This window comes from Lytechinus variegatus, chromosome 17 (assembly GCF_018143015.1).
Source record: "Lytechinus variegatus isolate NC3 chromosome 17, Lvar_3.0, whole genome shotgun sequence".
Taxonomy (NCBI): Eukaryota; Metazoa; Echinodermata; class Echinoidea; order Temnopleuroida; family Toxopneustidae; genus Lytechinus; species Lytechinus variegatus.
Genome location: NC_054756.1, coordinates 16,361,591 through 16,385,762, shown reverse-complemented (window position 1 = coordinate 16,385,762; position 24,172 = coordinate 16,361,591). Strand labels below are relative to the sequence as shown.

General features: G+C 36.9%; 1 protein-coding gene across 1 annotated transcript in view; it reads left to right on the top strand.

Moving 5' to 3' along the window:
* Positions 1-2,036: 2,036 nt before the first annotated feature.
* Positions 2,037-24,172, top strand: part of LOC121430695 (transcription initiation factor TFIID subunit 2-like) — a 49,439-nt gene continuing 27,303 nt past the window's right edge. Inside the window, exons 1-15 of the mRNA XM_041628044.1 lie at positions 2,037-2,135; positions 5,572-5,626; positions 7,594-7,666; positions 8,108-8,204; positions 8,524-8,642; positions 9,650-9,747; positions 10,372-10,610; positions 11,382-11,484; positions 13,618-13,736; positions 14,989-15,202; positions 15,447-15,755; positions 17,269-17,361; positions 18,242-18,418; positions 19,986-20,095; positions 21,350-21,415. Coding sequence (XP_041483978.1) covers positions 2,077-2,135; positions 5,572-5,626; positions 7,594-7,666; positions 8,108-8,204; positions 8,524-8,642; positions 9,650-9,747; positions 10,372-10,610; positions 11,382-11,484; positions 13,618-13,736; positions 14,989-15,202; positions 15,447-15,755; positions 17,269-17,361; positions 18,242-18,418; positions 19,986-20,095; positions 21,350-21,415 — 1,931 coding nt within the window. The 5' untranslated portion in view covers positions 2,037-2,076. The remainder of the gene's footprint in view (positions 2,136-5,571; positions 5,627-7,593; positions 7,667-8,107; positions 8,205-8,523; positions 8,643-9,649; positions 9,748-10,371; positions 10,611-11,381; positions 11,485-13,617; positions 13,737-14,988; positions 15,203-15,446; positions 15,756-17,268; positions 17,362-18,241; positions 18,419-19,985; positions 20,096-21,349; positions 21,416-24,172) is intronic.

The window sequence follows — 24,172 nt, the reverse complement described above, 5'->3', positions numbered from 1 at the left end:
CGCCCTCGATCATTAGGCGTTAATAAATAAGATATTGATTTAATAATTGAATAGTCCCTTTTGTTTCATCTCGCACTTAGCAAGAGGAATGTAGGAAGACAGTCTTTATTTTCATATGATGACAGTCATGAACTAAGGATGTTCCGGTCCTATGTCAAAATTCAAATTAATTAAATGAAAAATATCAGCTCTTTATCAAGTGCGATCCATATCCACCTCACAATTTTCCTACAAAGTGCTTGAAATATAGAGCTGAATATGGCTCTTTTTGCAGATCGGAATATAAAATAGTTTAAGCTCGCGCTTCGCTCTCGCTTTGATTTTCACGATGTATTTAGAATGCTTATATTTTATAGGTCTAAATATGAAATAGGTGCGCATGCTTGATCAATACTCAACTAAGTCAACTTGTACTCTGTTTAAATCATTATCCAGTTTCAGATCACAACTTAAAAAAAATGTTTTGCTCGCGCCTTGTGCTCGCATTATAAATGTTGTGGCCCAGTGGATAAGTCTTCTGACTTTGAAACAGAAGGTCGTGGGTTCGAATCCCAGCCACGGCGTAATTTCCTTCAGCAAGAAATTTATCCACACTGTGCTGCACTCGACCCAGGTGAGGTGAATGGGTACCCGGCAGGATTAATTCCTTGAATGCATGAGCGCTGAGAGGCAGCTCGAGCTAAAGCCGGGGTAATAATAATAATAAAAAAACGCGCCTCGGAATAGAAAATTTCTAGATAGATGGCGCTATATAAATGCCTATTATTATTATTATTATTATTAGAAAGATCCCCTATATTACTCATTCTTTTCATGATTTACAAAACATGAATAGAGTGTCCCATTTTTAAGTCTTAATCTCGATTTTTTTTCCCGCTGGCATCAATTGTTTAGTTATATAGCTATCTTGTCATGCTTGTTGACGATTATAAAAATTGATTAAAAGTTTCCATGTTTTATGTATAATTGTCTTTTTTTTCAGCTCGCACTTCGCGCTCGCGTTCTTTCATGGTTGAAATATGTAACGTCTTCATGGCTAAGTAGTAGTCCTTAACGGGTACCTTATCGATCAGTTCAAAATGCATATGAAAATTTTCTCCTCGCGCTTTGCGTTCACATTATTAATGTAAGGAAGATCCCCAATTACTCATCCTTTTCATGATTTACAAAACATGAATAGAGTGTCTCGTTCATTAGGTCTAATTTTCGAAATTTTCTGCTTGAGCTTCGCGCTCGCATTAATTGTCTAGTTATATACCTTTCAATTTCTGATTAAGTTACAAAAAGTGCTTAGAATTGTCTTTAACAAGTACCTTTTCCATCAGTTCATTATTTTCTTCTCGCGCTTCGCGTTCGTAGTCATTATTTAGTTGCATACGCATCTTTTACAGGAAAAAACATTGCCCAGAATGTTCCAACTTTAGGAAAAAAATACATAAGATTTCCCCAAAATTTAGCTCTCGCTTCGCGCTCGCACTATAAGGATTATGATATTATATATTTATGTTGATTGATAAGAAAAAAGCTATAGAGTGACTATTACTATTAGGACTACCCCTTCAAAGAAACCAAGAATCATCCTCGAGTGGCCGAGCGAGGAAAATATGGCTGGAAACAAATTCCGTGCCCCCCCCTATATGCATGGCGAAGGCTGGATCCGCCCCTGGGTATATTTTTTTTAAGACTAGCCAAACGTGTTTAGGGTATGTTCCCCCCCCCCCCAGCTTTTTCCCCGGGTACCACGGTCGGGGGCCGCGGGGACACCCCTCTCCCCATCCCCGGCCATATTTCTATAGGCTATGTCTTGCTCAAGAGCATTAACGTGATAAGTGCCGCGAAAGGTTTTGAACCGCGAACTTTAGTGTTTGCATTCTACGGGGCAGTGGGGACTGTGCCCCTGAAGCCCCTCAGACCGGGTATCAAACCGGAATGAAACGCCTTTATTAGTGTAACACTTTACTTGGTCCCCTTTTTTTCCAACTGCAATATGAATATTGGCGACACCCTAACTCACCGGCAAATCGGCTGACATTTGATTTTGAAGTGAAACTGAACAGCCATGAATCAGCCTTAAAAATGAGTAAAAGTGGAAGGAAACCGGATAAATCCCATGAAACTCCAAGAGCATTTAGATTATAAGTATAATTTCTGTGTTATTTTTGTTTTTCAATGTCAGTTTATTTGTTATTTGTCAGAAATATTATCGGTTTACAACATTCAACAAATAGAATTTCACTTCAGTCCCAGACATAGACCGTCACGTTGGGTAAATAATTATAGACCAAAAAGCTTCAGTTCAGTCTCTGTATTTTGGTTGTTCCGCTGAACTGTGTTGGCTCCACCTACCATTAAATAGACTGAAGAGTTGTTGGCCTGTACATACAGACAAACTATTAGCAGTAACGTTAGATCTAGACACTCATTCAATGAACAAGGTTATAATATAACCTTGTTCTCAGTTATATCTCCATGTGTGACAAAATAAAGGTGGCAATGTTTGGCTTATTTTCTCTTTCTTTGGGGCAAATGCTTGATTTTTTTACACTGACAGTTTCCATTAGACCTGTTAATTCATACCGCTTGGCTCTTATTTAAATTTGATTCTTTATATCATTTTTTCTTAATTAAAAATAGAGATCAAAAAATGAAAATTTTCTTGCCATATTACTTTCCACCAATAGAGGGCGTACACAAAAATATGCCCAAAATTCAAGTTTTTGAGCGCTCTGGTGAATACAAAAATTATTCCCACATTACTAATGATAAATAAATTAAAACTATATGGAAATTAGTAATTTTGGTCACAAAAGTGATATTTTAATGATTTTTTAAAGTGTGTGCTCTGTACAGCATTGGCATACCATAGTCCTACCTGTAGATTCTCCACAGGCCAGATGGTAGCAGTGAACAAGTGGATCTAGACAGCTAGCAGCCGTCTGTTTCGAGGAGTTTTTTAACATTTTTTAAAATAATTTTTTCCTCGTACACAGACGGCTCGCTATCGTGCAGCCACCATTAGGGGACTTGCAATGCAAAATCACCCCGTCAGGGCTCTTCAATTTTTATCTTTAATGAATAAAAATTTTGAAAATTAATGCAACCAAAATGCAAATTAATATTCCCTCTTTGCATTAATTGCCAAAAAACGTACAAAAATCAAGTTAAAAGGAACAAAAACAGTGACTTACTTCGGCTGTCACGCAAATTCACTTCCCCGTTTTATCCGATCTTAAGGACATAAACATATGGCCGTTGAATCCCCTGTACAGATCGCGCTAGAACTTCGGTCTCTGTATTTGGTGAGTGAAGCCAACGCAGTTCAGCTAAACAACCAAAATAACAGAGACCGAAGCTTTTGGTCTACGTTAGATCTATCATTCAGCGGAAACCAGATTTTCGGATCGTTTTTTTTTTTACATTTGTAGGTCTAAGTGTAACATCCTGAAAAAGAAATTAGGCCTAGACCTACAATACATCCAACCAAACCAACTATGGCTACAAAGTGAATACAATAGACTTGAACCGCTTCGCTATGAAGTATGATGTACATCTGATTAGTGATGCAGTTTTGAAGAACAATTTAGAGATAAAAATTATTATTTCACAAATACTAAAACTTAATTCGTTATTATGAATAATTAGTAGCATTATAGTCTATACTAATTAATTTTAAAACGACTCAGATTAATGAACGATCTAGGGAGTGTTTCATGAAAGGACTTGTCAGAAGTTTTATGCGACTTGTCCCGTTTTATCCGAAAGTTACCATAGGAACTGTTACCCTCAGCCAATCAAAATATTAAAAGGAAAGATGTCAGATCTGACAACTTGTCGGACGAAAATGTTATTGAAACACTCCCCTATTAGGACATGTTTGATTTTAGGTGTTAATCAGTTGAATTGTATTTGATATGCCTGTCGTTATGGACTCCTGTTCCCCGAGAAGAAATGTAAATCACGCATTATTCTGACAATGGCGGAAAAGGAAATAAAACAAAATAGAAGTCACAAACATCTCAGATTAATGAACCATCGATTGGGAATGTTTTAGAATTGTTTTGAGGTCCTAACGAGATAAATATATATTTTATATACCTTTCGCTATGAACTCTCTAAGAAATATAAATGAGGCACTATTCTGACAATGGTGGAAAGGATTATAAAACAAAATAAAAGTCACAAACATCTCAGATTGTTGAACAATCTATCAGGACATGTTATAACATTGTTTTGAGGTGTTAATGAGTTGAAGGTCCTTACAAGTTAAAATATATTTTACATACCTTTCGCTATGAACTCTCTAAGGAATATAAATGATGCACTATTTTAACTGTGGAACATCCTTATAAAAATGATAATAAAAATATTGTTAAAGGTTTGAGAAAAATATTTCAAAGAATGAAAAAGTTATTAGAATTATGATATTTGATTCGTAACGTCACATGCGAGCAGCTTTCATACATATCGAATGGCAAAAAATCAACGAAATGTTATTTTCTCAAAGTTGAAAATAGTCTTTACTGTACCTTTGGTATATCAATAGCAGACAATCATTTCACTCCTGTTTCAAAAAAGAAAACAAAAACAAGTCATGAATCATTAAGCAATCAATATTTATGCATTTCATACTACATGATATACATGTATGGGGCAGCTGCTCGTTTATGACGTCACAAATCCAAAACTTAAAATTCTAATATCTTTCCTAATCTTTAATAGATTTTCCTCAAACCTTCACCAATGCTTCTTTTTATTTTTTTTTCTGTTATTTTTTTACATTGCCTACATTTTTTCAGTGTGTACTTCACTATTAATGCTACCCACCCCCACCAAAAAGAGAAATAATATTACATCAAAAGGTCACATTCATTATGCCCAGTCACCCTGCCAGTGACCAATTTCAGTTTCTTGTTTACAATTATCACTGGCAAATTCAAGGGGGGGGGCAAAGCTGGCTTGTACCCCCCCTTTAAATGCCATTAAAACCGAAGTGTGCCCCCTATTGATAGTGAAGACCTTTTTTTTTGCTTGTCAAATTTTTCCTCGGAAAAATGTGCCCCCCCCCTTTGGAAAAACGTGGATCCGCCCATGGTTTGTATTGTCAAAATTCACTATTGTGTGGTATATTTAAATAGAATAAACACTATTATCAATAGTTATAACGACACTGTAAAAAAATATTCTTAATAATTATTGGGCCATCGAAAGTGGGATTTGAATTTGTGTGGTACAACATTGCAGAGGGTTTGAGCATGATGTGTGTGACACTAACAACTACTGGGTGCATATCATTTACAGCTCAGTTCAGTGGCTCTCACACCCATGAAATTTTTAAACATGGGATGAGCAAGGGCTGTCGAATCATGGGCTGAAACTTTTAAATATATTTTAAGATTTTATGAAATATTGAGATTTAAGTTGAATTCTATAATAGTATATATCAGTGAAAATAATATTTTGAGAGTTGAGATTTTAAAAATATAGAACATTTTAACCTCTCAAATCTTGGGCAGTTTACTATTTTGCTTATTTTTACTTCATGAAATAGTATTTGTATTTGTATTTTTTTACGAGCCACCAGATATTATGCATAACAGCGATCAACTTCAACCGGAGGTCCATTGTTGTAAGTATGCTATCTGAAACCTACACCAGTAATCTTCTTTTGTAGAGTACAGTCTTATTTGTAGAGTATATCGCACATATAAATGTTGCCCATTGGCTGTGTAGCACAAACAACTAAGCTCCGCACAGCTCATGGCAGCGATTCAGAGACCGCTAATTAGTTCATCACACAAATCACGTCATGATCACATGGTCATAAAAATAATTCAGCCAAAAAATAATTGAAAATATCAATAGCAATTTAACGATATCTAGCCTCGTTTTCTGCACTTGCAATGGTCTTGGCTCATGATCGGATCACTCAAGTATCGTTCAAAAATTATCAAGATTTGGCAATTTCTTGCAAATTTATTGAGTGATTTCAAGTTCGGTGTTGGTGTTGAAATTTGGATTGCTTCCCTTGCTCCAAAACTTATTCAGAGTTTGCAAAACTGATCCAGATCACATTGACATCTCAACAACTAGTGAGTGACTTTTCGGGACCATTTTCATCTTATGTTTGGTGTCATAAATAATTGTGTAGAAATTGACCTTACACCAACACCAAAAGGTCAACACCGAACTTGAAATCACCCATTGTGTCACTGCTTGAAACCCCTGATGAACACGATGTGATGTGGCGCTATTCTGTATGATTTTGGCGGAAAAGCGAGAAGTAATCAAAATTACCCATGCAGTATCGCTGATGAGAAAACAGAGAATACCTTTCATAATTCATATAAAATATAAGAAAGTGAAATTCTAGGTAGATTTTGGTACGAGGTGATAGAGAATTGCACACTCGTTTTGATGGAATACTGTGTGGGACACTGGGATGTTTGCAGTGTGCATGCTTACTATATTTTCATTCATAAATTGGCTTGCAATCGTAGCTGGATTATGTCATGTAATATGCCGACCGCTAGCGGCGAACGTTGTGTTATTCATGTATGCTATATTTCGATGTGTAGTGGTAGTCATACTAGATTGTTAAGGTCGCAAACATTTATGACATTGAGTGCAGGGTTGTTAGGGGCTGCAGAGCGGTTTTCAAAGTGGTGGGGGGGGGGCTGACCATGCAAAAAATCACAATTATATGGTCTTTTTTACGTTTTTGTAAACGGTTTTGGAAAAAAAAGTGGGGGGGAGTTGGGGGCTGAAGCCCCTCCCCATCCCCCCACTTCCGGCAGCCCAGGGTTGTAGTCTCATGGAGGGTTGTTTCACAAAGCTTGAAGTCTGAATAAAAATCTCTTAAATTCCTTGTTTCATCACTGCATTGGACTGTGGTCTGTTGCAGAAAAATACATGTACTATTAAAAGACCCAAATATGAAAATGTTTAGTTGGTTGAAAATTGGGTTATGTTATGATTTTGGAGATGTGATTGATCATACATGTAACTCTTTTCTGTAACAGGCCCAAAATCACAATAGAGGACAACTGGGGCTAATCTTATAAAGAGTTGCAATTGATCCGATCAATCGCAAGTATGGAAAGCCAGCAAAGTCAACGTACAAAATGCATGCCTGTTCAAAAAAATTTCGAGATGAATGTTTGTACATAAATTCCTTGATTTCTTGACAATTTGGTGTCTCTCCTTTGTTTACAAAGGACATTTTGCAAATTTCCTGTAGAAGAAAATTATGACACTGATGGATTTCCATAGAGTTACGATTGATTGAATCCATTTTAATCATAACTCTTTGTAAGACTGCCCAGGAATAGAATATCACCTGCGTTTGGCCACTTCAACTAACAGCACCGAAAGTGTAAATAATAAAATATACTATACAAATGTATAGTAGGTTAGATTTGGGTAATTTTTCTCCATTATTATGGATAAATTGTTCTTTTATGTTAGCCCATCACTCCTTGTGTTGATTGTTGATATTTTTAAGGGTTTTTTTTAACAGTAATGATAGATATATGTTTTGTATTTTATCATGGTGTTACCAATGTGCTCTATTTCTTCTTTTATTGTGTGTATTAGGGGTACACCGAGTTACATCTACTGCCTTTGAGAGCTGGAGCAAACCGGATTAAAATAAACTGCAAGCAATGCAATATCCTTTGAAATTATTTATCTTCATCACAATCATCATCAATATCATCATCTTCATCACCATCATTTTCATCATCATCATCTTCTTCTTTATCATCATCTTCATCATCATTATCATCATTATTGTCATCATCATCATCTTCATCATCATTATTATTATCATCATTATCGTCATCATCATCATCATCATCTTCATTATTATTATCATCATTATCATCATCACTTATTATCATAGTCACCCTCATCATTGTTGTCATCACCATCATCATTTGTTATTCCTGTCTAAGTACATATTAAGGCAGTTAAAAATGATGGTTGTTGCTGAACACATTAATGATTTATTGACAAATGTTACATTATTCTATTTTGGTGTATATCGTCAAAATTCCTGTGTGAAAATGATCCTTGACCCTTGACCTTTGATCTGGGGTTTCTTGAGCACTGGTTTACAGGGTTGTAATCAATGACCATTGGGATGTGACGAAGACAATCAGCTACAATGACCCAACCCTCTCAATTTGCCAACATGAGATGAAACAGTAAGTCATCACAATATTCTACTTTGATATGATCCTGAAAATAATTATAGTATTAGTAGTTAGTTCTGGGACTTATAACATAAAGCTTACAAATTGGATATTTCATATGTTTATTAAAAGAAATATTTTTGTTTTATCTATCAGAATGATAATTAGTGAAGTGTTGATATAGGGGGCAGCTCATTTCACAATAAAAAAATAGATGAAAACAAATTCAATATTGCTTAATATGCTTGGATAATGTGTTTTGCAAATCCTACTTCTGGTAATCATACATACATGTATCTTCATTTTATTATATTTATTTGTTCCCTTCTAGACGGAATTTGGTATTCTTCTCAAACCGCCACCAGGAGGCAGTAGCGTCTGTTTCATCAGATCGTGGATATGGAGAGCTCATCGTCAAGATCCCTAAGGCAGCCATGCATCTAGTCAATGGTGAGCTCTATACAGTGTAATTCAGGGAATAATTTTCCTGGTATTACATGTACCTCGCTGTTTGCGCCACATTTTTATCGACTGCTATGCGAAAGAAATTTGGTGAAGCAATTTTTGTTTTTTACATAGAAATTTACAGAATGTAGTTGAAAGTTTTTCTCTTAAAACCAAAAAATGGTCATCACATTTGAGAAGATAAATTGTTGCCAAATACGGTGTTGAAGTTTGTTTAAGCATTTTGCTAACACCACCATCCAGCCGCAATGTATATAGACAAAGGATTGACCTCAGATCAGATGACATTTCCAGCAGTTCGTGTTGGGAGCTGGTGTTGAATGTTGTCTGCTGAACCAAGTATTTCAATTGATGTTGATGGTCAGCATTACATCTTCCTTGAAAAATTAAAAATATCTTGCTATTATTACAAATTTCGATTCCTGCTGTATCCATTATTATTAAAGTATAAGAACAGATAGAAATCTTTGATTGTTCCTAATTAAAGATAAAATCGAAAAGAAATATTTCTATTGTTGCCAATTTAAGGATGAAATTCAGGGAATAATTTTCCTGGTACACAATTTGCTCCACATTTTTAAAAGACTGCTATGCATTAAGCCTTTTGTGTAGCATATTTTTACATAGGACTGTACACTACTTCGTTGACAGCTTCCTTTTTTTGACCAAAAATGCTATTCAAATTTGTAAAGCAAGATTATTCGCTGAAATTGAATATATTTTTTTTCTATTCCCAATTTTATGATGAAATTAAATAGAAATATTTTCTATTGTTGCCAATTTAAGGATGAAATTAAATAGAAATATTTTCAATTGTCGCGAACTTAAGGATGAAATTGAAAAGAAATGTTTTCAATTGTTGCCAATTTCAGAAAAAAATGCATCATGAAAGATGTGAACCTCTGTGCAATTGCGTGTATTACATGTATTTCACCTTGGAAAAACACTGGATTTTATTAGTGACTGTAATCAATGTTTTATCCTCCATTCAGATTACAAGACTATGAGAGTGAGCATTGAGTTCTCCTTGGAGAATCCATCCGGTGGTATTCACTTTGTGGTGCCAGATGAAGAAGACACGACGGCTGAGGTAAGCCCGAGTGTGTTTATCATGCATTTACATGTACATCTCTAACTGTAGTTGCATTCATCCCATGATCAGTTTCCCTCTGTGGACTCTTACTCTGAATCTTATACATGGAAACTTGTGTTCTTAGATCGGTGATTGTTGTCTATTTACTTTTTTATTCCAATCTGTAGAGGGCAGCACACATGTTCACCTACAACCATGAAACTTGTCTAATATTTAGATTTCCCTGTGTTAATTATTTTTTTCTGAACTTTGTACATGGAATTCATAGATCAGTGTCTTAGATATTTCACTCTCTAGTTATCAGCTGTAGAGGGCAGCACACATGTTCACATACAGCCATGAGAACTCCTCACGTCTTTGGTTCCCGTGCGTGGACTCGTTCTCCGAACCTTGCACGTGGAGACTTGAGTTTACAGACAGGGATCAATGTCTAAGAAATTGAACTTTCTCATTCTAACCTGTAGAGGGCAGCACACATGTTCACATACAGCCAGGAGAACTCCTCTCGTCTTTGGTTCCCCTGTGTGGGGACTCATTCTCCGAACCTTGCATGTGGAGACTTGAGTTTACAGATCAAAAATCAATGTCTTAGAAATTTAATTTTCTCATTCTAACCTGTAGAGGGCAGCACACATGTTCACATACAGTCATGAGAACTCCTCCCGTCTTTGGTTCCCCTGCGTGGACTCGTTCTCCGAACCGTGCACGTGGAAACTGGAGTTCACTGTAGACTCTGCCATGATGGCCGTATCCAGCGGTGAACTGATCGAGACGGTCTACACCCCAGACATGCTGAAGAAGACATACCATTACATCCTCAATGTGCCCACGTCTGCGTCAAATATTGCCCTCGCTGTTGGGTGAGTGTAAAACATGATGCCTGATATTTCTATAGATTTTATGATGATGCAATAATCTCATAGCGCCCTCCCTCAGAGGATATAAGAATATGTGTAAAAAGAGTTGTCAGTGATGCGCCAGCTGTAGATCAACTACCTGTGCAACACAATGTCTATAGCCTATAAGGTGGTGGCGGGTTGATGTCATTGCATAAGGTCTATTAATAAGCAAATGATTAATGTTAAGGTGACGGGACAAGCTATCATATCTCAGGCAATTTGGTTGTATCTTTCACTCTTTTCATAGTGTGCTCTTCCTTGTTGAACTTACTGGGAAAAGGCAGTGAAACATTGCAAAAGGCACAGGTGAAAACTGTTGATCAGCTTTAAAGATATAATTTATTTTCATTTGTTTGTACTAGAAAGATATTTATTCATTCATTATATGTGGAGGATCCGTGGTGTAGTGGTTTTGACTCTCGCCTGGTAAACAGAGGGTCATGTGTTCGAATCCAACCAAGGCGTTAATCCACACTTTGCCACTCTCGACCCAGGTGCTAATGGGTACCCGGTAGGATGTGAAAGTCATTGTAGCTTGTCCAGTACTGTGTGCGCTTCGCCGGCGACTGACTGGAATACTCCCCAGGGAGTGGAGGATGTGCACACATAGTGTGCGGGAATGACTGATTGAATCCCAAGACTGGGGTAATAATATGTCTGTAAAGCGCTTAGACACGTTCCACTATAATGAGCGCTATATAAACGCGGATTATTATTATTATCTACTTCAAGGCCATTTGAGATTGTAGTAGATCCAACGATGCATGAGATCACACACTTCTGCCTGCCACAACTCAAACCACTACTGGAACATACAACAGTGTTCTTTCATGAGGTAAGTGGACTTTCTTATTCTGACCCAGTTTTTGTTTGTCTGGACAAGACGGTCATTTCATCAACTCTGCGATCAGTATTACGTAATTTGTTCGAAAGTAATGTGATGATCCATAGCATTTATATTGTGCCATATTTTCAGACCTGCCAATCAGTACGTTTTTGGCATGTTTAATACGTTTTTAGCAAATATGGTTATTAGATCAATGTAATTTGAGGTAACTATTTTTTTTATAATCATTTTGTTAAACCAGGGTGAGGTATACACATGTTTAAATGTTTTTTTTTTTTCATCTGCAAGAGCAGTGCGCATTTTAGCTTCCATGCAACTTGAGCGTCGCGATGAGCGAGTGCGCCACACGTTTGTTTATGAAATACACATTTTGGGGAAAAATACACTTTTTTTATCACAGAATACAATTTTTTCATTCCCTGAGGTTGGCAGGTCTGTATTTCTGTTCAAAAACATTCATAGGTGCAGGCTCATCCAATTAAGCTAATTACTACACATTTGCTGATATATGAGACAGTATTAGAATGCTTGAACTTCCTCAATTATTTCTGCTATTTGATGTTGAGAAAACTTTAAAGGACAAATCCACCCCAACAAAAACTTGATTTGAATAAAAAGAGAAAAATTCAACAAGCATAACACTGAAAATTTCATCAAAATCGGATGTAAAATAAGAAAGTTATGGCATTTTAAAGTTTCGCTTATTTTCAACAAAATAGTTATATGAACGAGCCAGTTACATCCAAATGAGAGAGTTGATGACATCACTCACTCACTATTTCTTTTGTATTTTATTATATGAAATATGAAATATTTCATTTTCTCGTCATTGTCATGTGAAATGAAGTTTCATTCCTCCCTGAACACGTGGAATTCCATTATTTTAACATTTTGTGCTTCAGGCAAGGAGGTCCTAATAGCCAAATTCGTAAAAATTGACATATTGTATAAAACACTGAAAATTTGATCAAAATCAGACAAGGAATCACAAAGTTACGGCACTTTAAAGCTTTGCATTGTTGCAGTGAAGCAGTTCAAGGCATGTCTTCATGAATATTTAATGAGCAAACTGATGATGTGATCTCCCTACTTGTTCTTTTGTATATTATTATAACAAATTAGGTTTATTCAATTTTTTTCCTTCAAGAACCAAAAATGTTGGACTAACAACTGATTATGTGCATTAGATGTTCATTGCTCCAACTTATTTCCTTATAAGGGAGCCATATCATTCACACATGTCTGAAAACATAAGAAAAAGGATAGTGGGGATGTGACATCAATCGGCCATCTAACAGATATTCATGATAACCTGCATATAGCAGTTTTTACAATAATGTATATTGCTGAACTTTAAAATTCAATAACTTCTCTATTTGTTATCAGATTTTGATGATATTTTCAGCATTTAAAGGGGAATCCAGCCTTGGCCATACAATAATGTGTAAGGAAGTAGAAAAATAAACTAAACAGAATAGTGAAAGTTTAAAATAAATAGGAAAAGCAATAAGAAAGTTATAGCTGCTTTAAATTTGAGATCACTAATAGTACGTAGATTTCAAATTGGCAACTGGGTAAGTAAATTATGACAAGGGGCAAGGACAACTTTCCCATAGGCCATGTACTTTATTATCAGGGATTTGTGGTTTTCTCCTAAGTTTCCATTCCCCTGGGGCAGTAATCTAAACATAACCCAGGTAGTATATTGTTTTATATCCTCATGAAAGAAAGATATAATTTTAAATAAAACTTTTGGGAAAAATGACATTTTAGCCATAATATGTATTGGAGTACATGGAAGAGTAGTCCTTGCCTTACATCACGATGACATCCCATATGTGGCCAATTTGAAGTCTCCATGAGTATAGTGATTACCAATATTTACAACTTTTAAAAATTCATAACTTTCTTGTTGTTTGTCCAATATTGTTCAAACTTTCACTTATCAACTTGTCTGATTTTTCTTTTTCTTATAAAAACAAGTGTTTATTTGGGTTGGATTCCCCTTTAACTTTTTGAATTTTACTCTATTTATTTAGATAGAAACATTTTCAGTCCGGAGCATCCCTTTATCAATACATCTCCCTTGGGGTGAAACATTCTCTATTCTGTCATTTGCAGGTGATAGAGTTCTACGAGGAGACTGTTGGGACTAGCTTCCCTTACACATGCTACAAGCAGGTCTTTGTTGACGAGGCGTATGATGACAGCCAAGCATATGCTTCCATGGCAATATTCAGGTAACTGTTTTTACCGGTTCATTACGCTTGCTTCCCTTATTTATTTATTATCAATTCGGCAATTACAATATACAATCAAATTTCAACAAAATATGACTAAAAGCAGAACCGTAGATGGGTACATGTAGCTTAGCTGCCTGGGTTTGGTAACTTGATAACTGTGACCCGAGGGTCTCCCTCCCCGACCATGCTACATGTACCCAGAATTGGTCTGTAATAATGATAATTGATAGAACATGAAAAGGAAGATAACAACTAATAAATTTAAAGCAGAGAAAATAAATACAGACATGATTGAAAATGTTGGTTGGGTAAATTGGTGGTATACTTGAGAGAACATGAAACTGTGTGTAATAGGTGGTATTATCTCAATAATCAAAATGGCAGTAAGGTATTTTCGTTTCACAACGTACGGAGGGTTGAAGAAATAAAGAAATGTGTCGTTAAATGCCCTTTATGACAAAGAACATACAAGAAGTCTTTAATAGCCCTTCCTCAGTTGCTTTTCTGCCTTCCACATTGTTTAAGAATTGCAAGGTTTATTGATGTGAAAACTCTTGCTGGATTCCTGTGTGAAAGGCACTTCTCAGACTTCTGGTTAGTTACCGTAACTTAGTGTTAATGACTCAATTTTCGCAAGTTGGTCCCTTGTCTTTCGTATATATATATGTATTGAGAGCTGATACTGATTATAGATATAATCCTAGTGGAAATTTCTCCCTTTACATGAGTAAGCTGTGAATGGCTACACAACTTTCCCTCTCCCAGGATATATTCAATACCTTATATCCTTAAGGAGCTGGTGGAGGTGGAGGAGCTGTGGTGTAGTGGTTCTGACTCTCGCCTTGTAAACAGAGGGTTGTGTGTTCGAATCCCACCACGGTCTGGTGTCCTTTGGCAAAGCGTTAATCCTCACTTTGCCACTCTCGACCCAGGTGCTAAATAGGTACCCGGTAGGATGTGAAAGTCATTGTAGCTTGTCCAGTACTGTGTGCGCCTCACCGGCGACTGACTGGAATACTCCCCAGAGAGTGGAGGATGTGCACACGTGTGCGGAATGACCGATTGAACCCGATGATCGGGGTAATAATACATCTGTACAGCGCTTAGACACGTCGTTCCGATGTATTAAGCGCTATATAAAAGCGGATTATTATTACTTTAGCATCATTACAATACACATATTTTTTCCAATTGTGAGAGTCTTCACATCCCATTGTATGACCAATCTTTTTCCTTTAATAATTCTTAGCACCAACCTGCTTCACTCTGCTCGCATCATTGACCAGACCTTCGAGACGCGACGTCTGCTTGCCGAGGCCCTGGCCAGTCAGTTCTTCGGCTGTTACATCTGCCCCGAGACGTGGGCCGATGCTTGGCTGACAAAGGGTATTACCAGATACCTGACAGGGCTCTGCCTGAGGAAGATGTTCGGAACCAACGAGTACCGGTCTCAGATATATTCTGTAAGTAAGAGGTTTCTGGACCTATTTACAAACAAGATGCAATGAATTGTACAATTAAACGTAAATGTATGTCTATGACAACCACATAAAAATTTACAATTAATTGTAAAACACTTGAAAAAAAACTTTTAAGGCCAATCTCAATCACTTCCAAATAGTCGCAAACAATCTCTGGTTTGCATATTCTGCCCAGTCCATCCTCACTTTGTGATATTATACACCTTATCATATTTTACCACCATAGGAGCTAACAGAGCTCTGCAAGTACGAGCAGGAAACAGGAGGCGTGGTCCTCCACCCCTACCCCATGGAAGAGACATCAACAGGTACCAAAGCTTCCACAGATTCAGGGGGTGATGGAGCCACGCCCTCCTCCTCCAACACCGCCCCGTCCTCGGCCAAGGGAAAGCCACCGGTGTGGGGCGGGAACCTTCACTTCCCCTGTGCTCAACCGCATACGGTCTCTTGGAGGCACTGGAAGATGATCAAGATGAAGTCCCACTTCATCATGAGGCTCATTGAGATCAGGATTGGCCAGGAGCTACTCCTCAAGGTTTGTTTACTTAACCCTTTGAACCCTGAATTATTAGGGATGACGGTGACCCATACCCTGAATTATTTGCACGTATCGACCACATTGACAAAATCCCATGATTCGAGACCACATCTTCCCCGCTAGTACCTGGACCGAGCCGGGTAAAGTTGTCTACCTTCTTGAAGACCTAGTCTACAAACAGAAATATCAACTTTAGTGTTGGTTTTAGGCTCAAAATCACTGTTTTCACCAAAGTCAGATATATCAATTGCTTCCCCATAGTAAGTACGTAACTCGCTGTGTATTATACCGTGTATTACTTCACATACGACACGAGCAACCGCAGAAAAGTGGCATATTTTGGCCATTTTTTATGCTAAATCCTTCTGAAATCATTGCAAATCTTGACTGAAATTATCGACTAAATATTCCTACACGTATTAGAAAGATGACATCATTTAAAAAATTATTTAAAAAATTTCAATGCCTAAGAAGACGGGGGTGGGGGGCTGATTCAGCCCCCCCCTTATGATCTCGGCCGTCGATCGCGCGATTGCGACAAAAATTGGCACGTGCGTTACCCATGGCATCATCTACAAAATTATAATTCAAATTCTGCGAAAAATCTCATTGCTCATTAATTATGCTAATTTATTCGTAAAATCAAATCAATAAAAGAATGCCCCTAAAATGCTACTTTTTGTTTCACATACTCTAGATAGACATCTGATCAAATTTGTTTTTTAAAAAATTCAACATCACATTTATTTTCTTATGTATTCCACTGTTTTCTAAATTTCTTATGCATTTCTTTCTTTTTCAACTTTTTGTTTTTTATTGTTTTTTCAATGGAAATTGTCGGGGACTTTATCTTGACCATGAAAAAGATAAGATTTATTTCAGCAGTAAAAGGAAAAATAATGATACATTTATGAATTTTGGCTAAAAACACTATTTGCATTGGATTTGTATACAAATTCACATTTTTAAGTAATTTTGGGTCTGCATGCACTTACAAAATGTTGCGTAATCTCGGAACCGCGTACCCGGGGGTCACAAGTTTGGTCTCAAAAGTTGCGCGAGACTTAAAAGTAAAAAGTCAGCGAGCGACGCGCTCGAAAAATTTCAAGCGGCGGATTAATCGCGAAACATGTCGAGGGGGGGGCTAAATCAGCCCCCAGTCTTTTTAGGGTTAACTATTCTCTTCTGGAACCACAGGGTTCCTGTGTAAAGCCTATGGGAATCAAAGAATTTGGTAGTTAATGAGTTAATAAACTTTAGGTGATGATGGTGTTACTCGTGATTGTGTTGATGTGTAGTTGAAGCTGGATTTGGGGTTCAATCCCGAGGAACTAATGCCCTTGAGCAAGGCACTTAATTAAGATTGTTCTTTCATCCTACATTCAAATAAATGGAAATGCTTTATGCATTCTTGGTAAATATGTGTTCACATGTTTTGTTTTTGTTTTAATTACTAATCTGTAATGCTGCTGACTTAATTTTTTAATGTCATGTACCATTTTTTTTACAGGTCTTCAACAAACTTCTGTCCCTTGCAACTTCAGCATCTCATCAAAAGTTCATGAGCTGTGCGTGGAGCAACATGCTCATCTCAACGTCAGGGGTACGTCGAATTCTCTTATAAGCTACTGTAGTGACTGTAAATGAAGATTACATTATTAAAGAGGTTCATGAAATGACACTGAATAAAGACTTGCACCAAACTTTTGTCAAGAGCAAACAAAGATAGGGCAGAAAGCAAAATCGAACAAGCGACATGGAAGCTCATATGAAGGAAATTGGCAAAAAATTCTTTGCTCTGGTAATTAGGTGATATCAGAAAATATAGGCTTAGTGGCCAACATATATGTACATGTAAAATGCAGCAAATTTTGATGCTCTGGCTAACCACGGTGAGAAGGCACATGTACTACACCAAGTTGGATTGAATTGATACCCTTGAATAGAGTCTGTTACATACATTTGTCTCACCTCATATATGCACAAGGAGGTTTTGTGTCCATCGATTGTATTACATGTTATGATAACTGTTCAATATGCGAGTCTGGATTTCATTACTACATGTAGCTAAGTGAATGTTTGCTGCAGATATTGTGGGTGTTGGAACTGTGGCCAACTTACAAAAGTAATGCAGTTTACTGATAATATACATGTATGTACTAAGGTAGAGACTTTATGGTATCACCAATTATCTTTCTTGTTTTACAAAATGACCACCCAAACTTAATGTTCGTGAAGTATGTTCTTTCTGTCTAATTCTGAAAATGGAAAGAACATACTCGTCGGAAGAACAAAATTGGGTGGTCCTTTTCAGGACCAAACAAATGTCCGGGAAGCCATGGAGCCTCATATGTTGTTTTGTTCTTGAACCTTAAAGAAGTACTCTAAAAAAAAAAAAGCATACATGCTGTCCTGGAGAGGAAACCTCTGCCATGGAAACCTTTCAAAGTTATTTTATATGGATACTATCTTGAAAATTCCAGTTCTTGAAGTCGATCTCGACGGTATCTGGCAAGGACCTGAAGCTGTTCATCAACCGATGGGTGTGTCAGGGTGGGATGGCACAGTTCAGAGGCAACTTCCATTTCAACAGGAAAAGAAACATTGTAGAGCTAGAACTAAGACAGGATCCAGGCAGGCCGGGAATCATCAAATATGTGGTAAGTTGTTGCACTGAAAACTAATCCATGATGTTGATTTTTAACCCTGCTTCAGTATGAAAATGTTGAGTTTTGGATAGTCACCCGACTGAACCCTAGAAATTTCTTTGGTTTCATAGAACCGATTTTCTTAGTACTTCAGTCGTTACCATGGGAAAGCGTCCATGCTGAACTTTTCAGACCGTGAGAGCAGAGGTTTGGCAAGGGGAAATTTGAGGAAGCTATTGGAACCTGCAGAATATCATATGGTCGATTATTTTGTTGTGGTTTTGCTGATGTCTCTACCTGAGCAAAGGAAGTAGATTTAAATTCTTGTTTTCAGCCAGCATTTAGATGGACAATTTATTTGCCCAGATTTGATAGGAAATGTAAAAAGTTAAGTTCCATTATATTAAATCAGAGAAACAATGAATATGTCATAAGTAAGGACCATATAAAGTCATGCAAAAAAGTCATGCACAACTTAAAGCAGCTTTATGAAATACCCCCCCCCCCCAGCCGTAACTACATGTAGCAGTTATCCACAATATCAAATGTTCAACATTTAGTGAGAAAGGTCTGTAGGCCTGTGCGTGTCAGGTTCTGGAAATTTGCTCTTTTGGGAACTCCTGAATAGCCTGAGCAGTGTCTTTCCTCAGGAAAGCTGGATGTGTCGTTCCATTACCAATCCTCAGGTTTGATTTCACCATAGACAGAGCACTGGGGAGGGGCCAGAGTATGAAAAGTTGCATTGGGCCTTTATAGGAGGATTTCTGCGAATCCAAATTAGCAGAATCTATCTAAATTTTGTTAAGTCATCATGTTGAAGTTCAAATAATTTTTGTTGTCTTTCCTTTTTTCATGCACTTCCAGTTGTTGAATTGGTCTTTTTGAAATTAATGTACTTGTACATGAATTTAGTTCATACTATTTTTATGCCATGTTATTAGTCCATATATTTTATTTTCGATTCTTGCCTTTTACCTGTTTGATGTAAAAGTCTGATATTTTAAGCTTTTGTTATCTTTTAACTTTTTTATGTACTGTATATCTATATTTGTTGTTACATTATTGTATTTCTTCCATGCCGCTGAAGGGGCCGTATAAGAAATAAAAATCACTGTATCACTGCTAAAAGGCGAGACAAGGTGCTTTATTTAGCGCCTTTCCCACAGGAAACCTGTGTGTAGCTTCTCACCAGCAATTCTAACAATGGGGGATGGAGGAGAGCCTTAAAGTTTATGAAAAGATGCATAGGGATTTTATAGAGTGATTTCCTGCTAAAAGACCTTTCCCACACGAAACGTGCGTGCAGCTTTTCACTACCAACCCTTACATTTCACCCTAGAGAAAGCAATGGGGGATGGGGGAAAGCTCTATGAAAAGATGCATAGAGACTTTATAGATGGATATCCTGCTCAAAGACACAGTAAGAGGTGCCTTCTTTAGCTCCTTTTCTACAGGAACCATGCATGTGCCTTTTCATTGCTAATCTTCGCTTTTCAGCATAGAGAAAGCAGTGGTGGTTGGGGGAAAGTCTCTACGAAGGACAAATTGTTTGACAAGGTGCCTTGTTTTTTTTTTTCAGGGTCCTCTAAAGGTCACCATCCAAGAGCTTGATGGATCGTTTGAACATACGCTTCAGGTTGAGGACAACCTTACCAAGGGAGAGATCACCTGTCACTCAAAAAGCAGAAGGTAAACAGTCGTTGGTGGGCATAGAGACCTAATGGCCCGAATTCACAAAGGTGGTTTTTGAAAACCCGCGGTTGAGTCCATGGTTTATGCAGATTTCCTGTATAAATTGTGCTTAATTTAGCGCTTATCGGGCTCGTGTATAAAAAATGTCCAATGCTGATGTGCGTTTTGTTAAGGTGCGCGAAATGAATGCCTGTTAGGATAGTTAGATGCGCTACATGTATTTTATTCATAAGTCCACTGTTTGAAGAGTGGACTCATTAATTCAAAAGAGTGAACTCTTGAATAAAATAGCGTGGATAACCACGTCAACAGGCGTCAATTTGGCGCACTGTGACAAAACCGCGTGTCAGCATTGGAATTTTTTAATATACATGGTTAAATAAGCATAATTTATACAGGAAATCTGCATAAACCATGGACTCAACCATGGGTTTTCAAAACCACCTTTGTGAATTTGGGCCAATTTGTCTGTAGTATTTAAATAATAGAAAGAATGTATTTGGTTGCTGATCCATAAAATGCAATGAAAAGTGAGCAACAAAATCTTCAAAGAATATCCAATTATTGACAGGGAGCCGGTGCTGAGTATTAAACATAGGAGTTATATGAGAACGTTTAATTGACGGTGTGTTGATACGAGCCACACCATTTTGAGCTTCTGAAGCTTTTATAACTGATTCTTGGGTAAAATGAACAAAAGGACGTATTTGGAAAAATCAAGACAGGAGACAAGCAAGGCATGTACTCTTTTCCATGTGTCAGACTTTGACAAATATTTCTCTAAAAAAACAATATTTCATGATTTGTACCTTATTGATTTATAGATACATGTACTCATATCGGATATTTAAGGAGAGATTGTCAGTTTGAGACAAATAACTGAATGCCCCAAAAAAGAAAACCGATTGACATTCATTTTGTTAACCTGCACTTTAGAGCCCAACAAAAAGGTATGATATAAAAGTGGGGGGGGGGGGGGGGCTGTATCCCTTGACCACTACGTCTGGGCCACCAACCAATCCCTAGACCCCACACTATTACATTTCACTTGTCTTGCTCAACTTTACATAATAGACAATGGCACAGTGCAGGAGTGTGTTAAAAAAATTGTTGGCACTTTTACAAAATCTATTTGAAAGCCCCTGATTTAACCCATTGCTTACTGGATCCAAGTGGTCCCTGTAGATAGTCTATGGTAATACATAATCTAGTAGTCCATGGGTTAATGAATTTATTTTTTTCTTTCACCAGGCACAAAAAGAAGAAGATTCCATTGAAGAATGGTGAAGAGATAGATATGGACCTCAGTAAGATGGAGTAAGTATGCATCTTTTGAAGACCTGGGCCCTGTTGTACAAAGAGATACGATTGATCCTATCAATCGTAACTCTATGGAAATCCATCAGTATCATAATTTTTTGCAAAGAGAAGCGCAGTGAATTTTCAAGAAAGCAATGAATGCATGAATATACATCACAGCTAGAAATTATTTTGAACAAACATGCATAATAGATGTTGACGTTGCTGGCCGTCCATAGTTGCAATTGATCGGATCAATCGTAACTCTTTGCACAACAGGGCCCTGATTACTGTTTTGGCTAATTACAGAAAGCCTTGCACTATGACTTATTGTTCGTTTAAAAGCGGATTTCCATATATGTACATGAATTTAGCGAATGAATGCTTGTGAAACTATGTATAAACAGAAATGCAACTACACGCTTCACATGATACACTTGTGGAAGTAATTGATAAGACAAACAAAAAACAGTTTCAATGAGTAATTTCTATTACTATTGGAGCAATCATTCACAATTACATGGAGTGGAACATTCCATGAATAGAATAAGAGTGTGAGTTTGCTCTTTAACACTAAGAAGACTGGGGGGGGGGCTGATTCAGCCCCCCCTCAACATTTTTCGCAATAAATCCGCCGCTCGAAATTTTTTAACCACATCGCTCGCAGACTTTTTACCTCAAGTCTCGTGCAACTTTTGAGACCAAAATTGTGACCCCCGGGTATGCGCTTTCGAAATTATGCAACATTTCGTAAGTGCATGCAGACCCAAAATTTCTCAAAAACATGAATTTGTGTACACATCCAATAGTAGACCGGCCAAACCTCAAAAAGTGCTCTAGATAAGGATTCAACGGCAAAATTTTTTTAATGCTTGGCATCCCAGCTAATAGTCTTGCAAAAATACCCAGGAATAGGGTACGGCTGGATGCCAAGCGCAATTTTGCGTGAAAATGTCATTTTTAGCGTAAAATCCGAAAGACTGTCGAAAATCAGGCATTTTGATATTTTGACGGATTATCATCATATTTTTGATTATCCTTGATATGAAACTATTTTTATTCAGAATTTCAAATTATAAGTCTACTAAATATGCATTTCAAATTTGAATATTACACACACATATATGGCACAGGGAAACATAAAACCGCGATTTCCTCGAAATAAAAGTTTGTAAAAACTATCAATAGTTTGAAGTTTTTTACGCAACATAAATTCTTCGATTTAAATGCGTTTATCCATCGAATGTATAGTAAATATCCTAGTGCCACATATATTAAAATAATTTTCAAGTAAGATGGTAGATATCTCATTTTATGTTATCCGAAAGGAGACAATGTGCATTTTACCAGGTGCGCATTTTGAAAGAAAAATTGAAAATACCGTACATTATGTACATAATTACATGTATAAGTACATACTAAAGCGAGCTTTTATTTATATGTATAAGTCCATAATAAAGCGAGTTTTTAATTGGATAGCACAATTTGTCAATTCCTTGCATCAAAGCTAAAAGTCTTGCGGAAATACTGAGGAATAGCGTACGGGCGGATGCCAAGTGCACTTTTGCGTGAAAGTATCATTTTTCGCGTAAAATCTGAAAGACTGTCGAAAATCACGCATTTTAATTAATCTTTTGACAGATTATCATCATATTTTTTATTATCTTTGATATGGAATTGTTTTTATTCAGAGTTTCAAATTATAAGTCTACTAAATATGTATTTCAATTTGGAATATTACACACACATATATGGCAATATGACACAAAAAATCGTGATTTACTCGAAATAAAAGTTTGTGAACACTATCAATAGCTCTTAGTTTTTTTACAACTCAAATTCTTCGATTTAAATTGGTTCATCTATTGAATATCGATCGTTTCTAATGTCACAAATGTCAAAATAATTTTTAAGTAAGGTGGAAGAGATATTTTCCGAAACGGGACATGCAAAATTTATCGGGGAGGGGGGGGGCATTTTGAGTGTAAAATTGAAGATACTGTAAATTATAAACATAACATGAATAAGTACTTAAAAACGAATTACAAAATTTCTGGCCGCAACTGCCTCTGCCCCTCCCTCCCCCGCTGTCTAAGGTCATGTATAGTGTCCGAAAGGATTACATGGAGCTGAAAGTATCCCGCTTTTGCGCTAACGGTTTTGTTTAGTAAGATATTCATCTTTTTCCACATTAAAAACATGTTCAAAATCATTCATTCAATTCGAAATTTTCAGTTCACGCTTCGCGCTCGCATCAAATGCTATAATTAAATACTGATCACTGTTCATGATTTGACGATTTTTATTTAATTACCTCATTTGCTAAGAAAGCGTGAATGCTTCTAAGCTAGCAACTAGAGGAGCGATAGCTTAAGGTACTCTCCGAGGGACCTATAATGAGGATTAAAATGCCTTACTACCATTACAAGTATAAGGCATTTAAATGCCTTACTTGGCACTAGCGCACTAAGTGGGAATCGAACCCAGGCCACCGGAATTCGAAATCCCCTCACTACCGATTGAGCTATCGCGCCTTGGAATGTTTCGTTTCTAATAAAAAAAAACGACTCGGCTTGTACTGGATTCTTTTTAAACAGATATATAATATTGTTTATTTCAAACTTCATCAAAATGTCCAGTTCACGAATTGGAATATAAAAATCAGATTGCGTTTCGCGCTCGCATCAATAGCCTATAGATCATTTTTTTTTAAATGTATTAAATGCTCCGTTTTAATGTCAGAATATAAAAAAATTAACATTACAATTAAATATG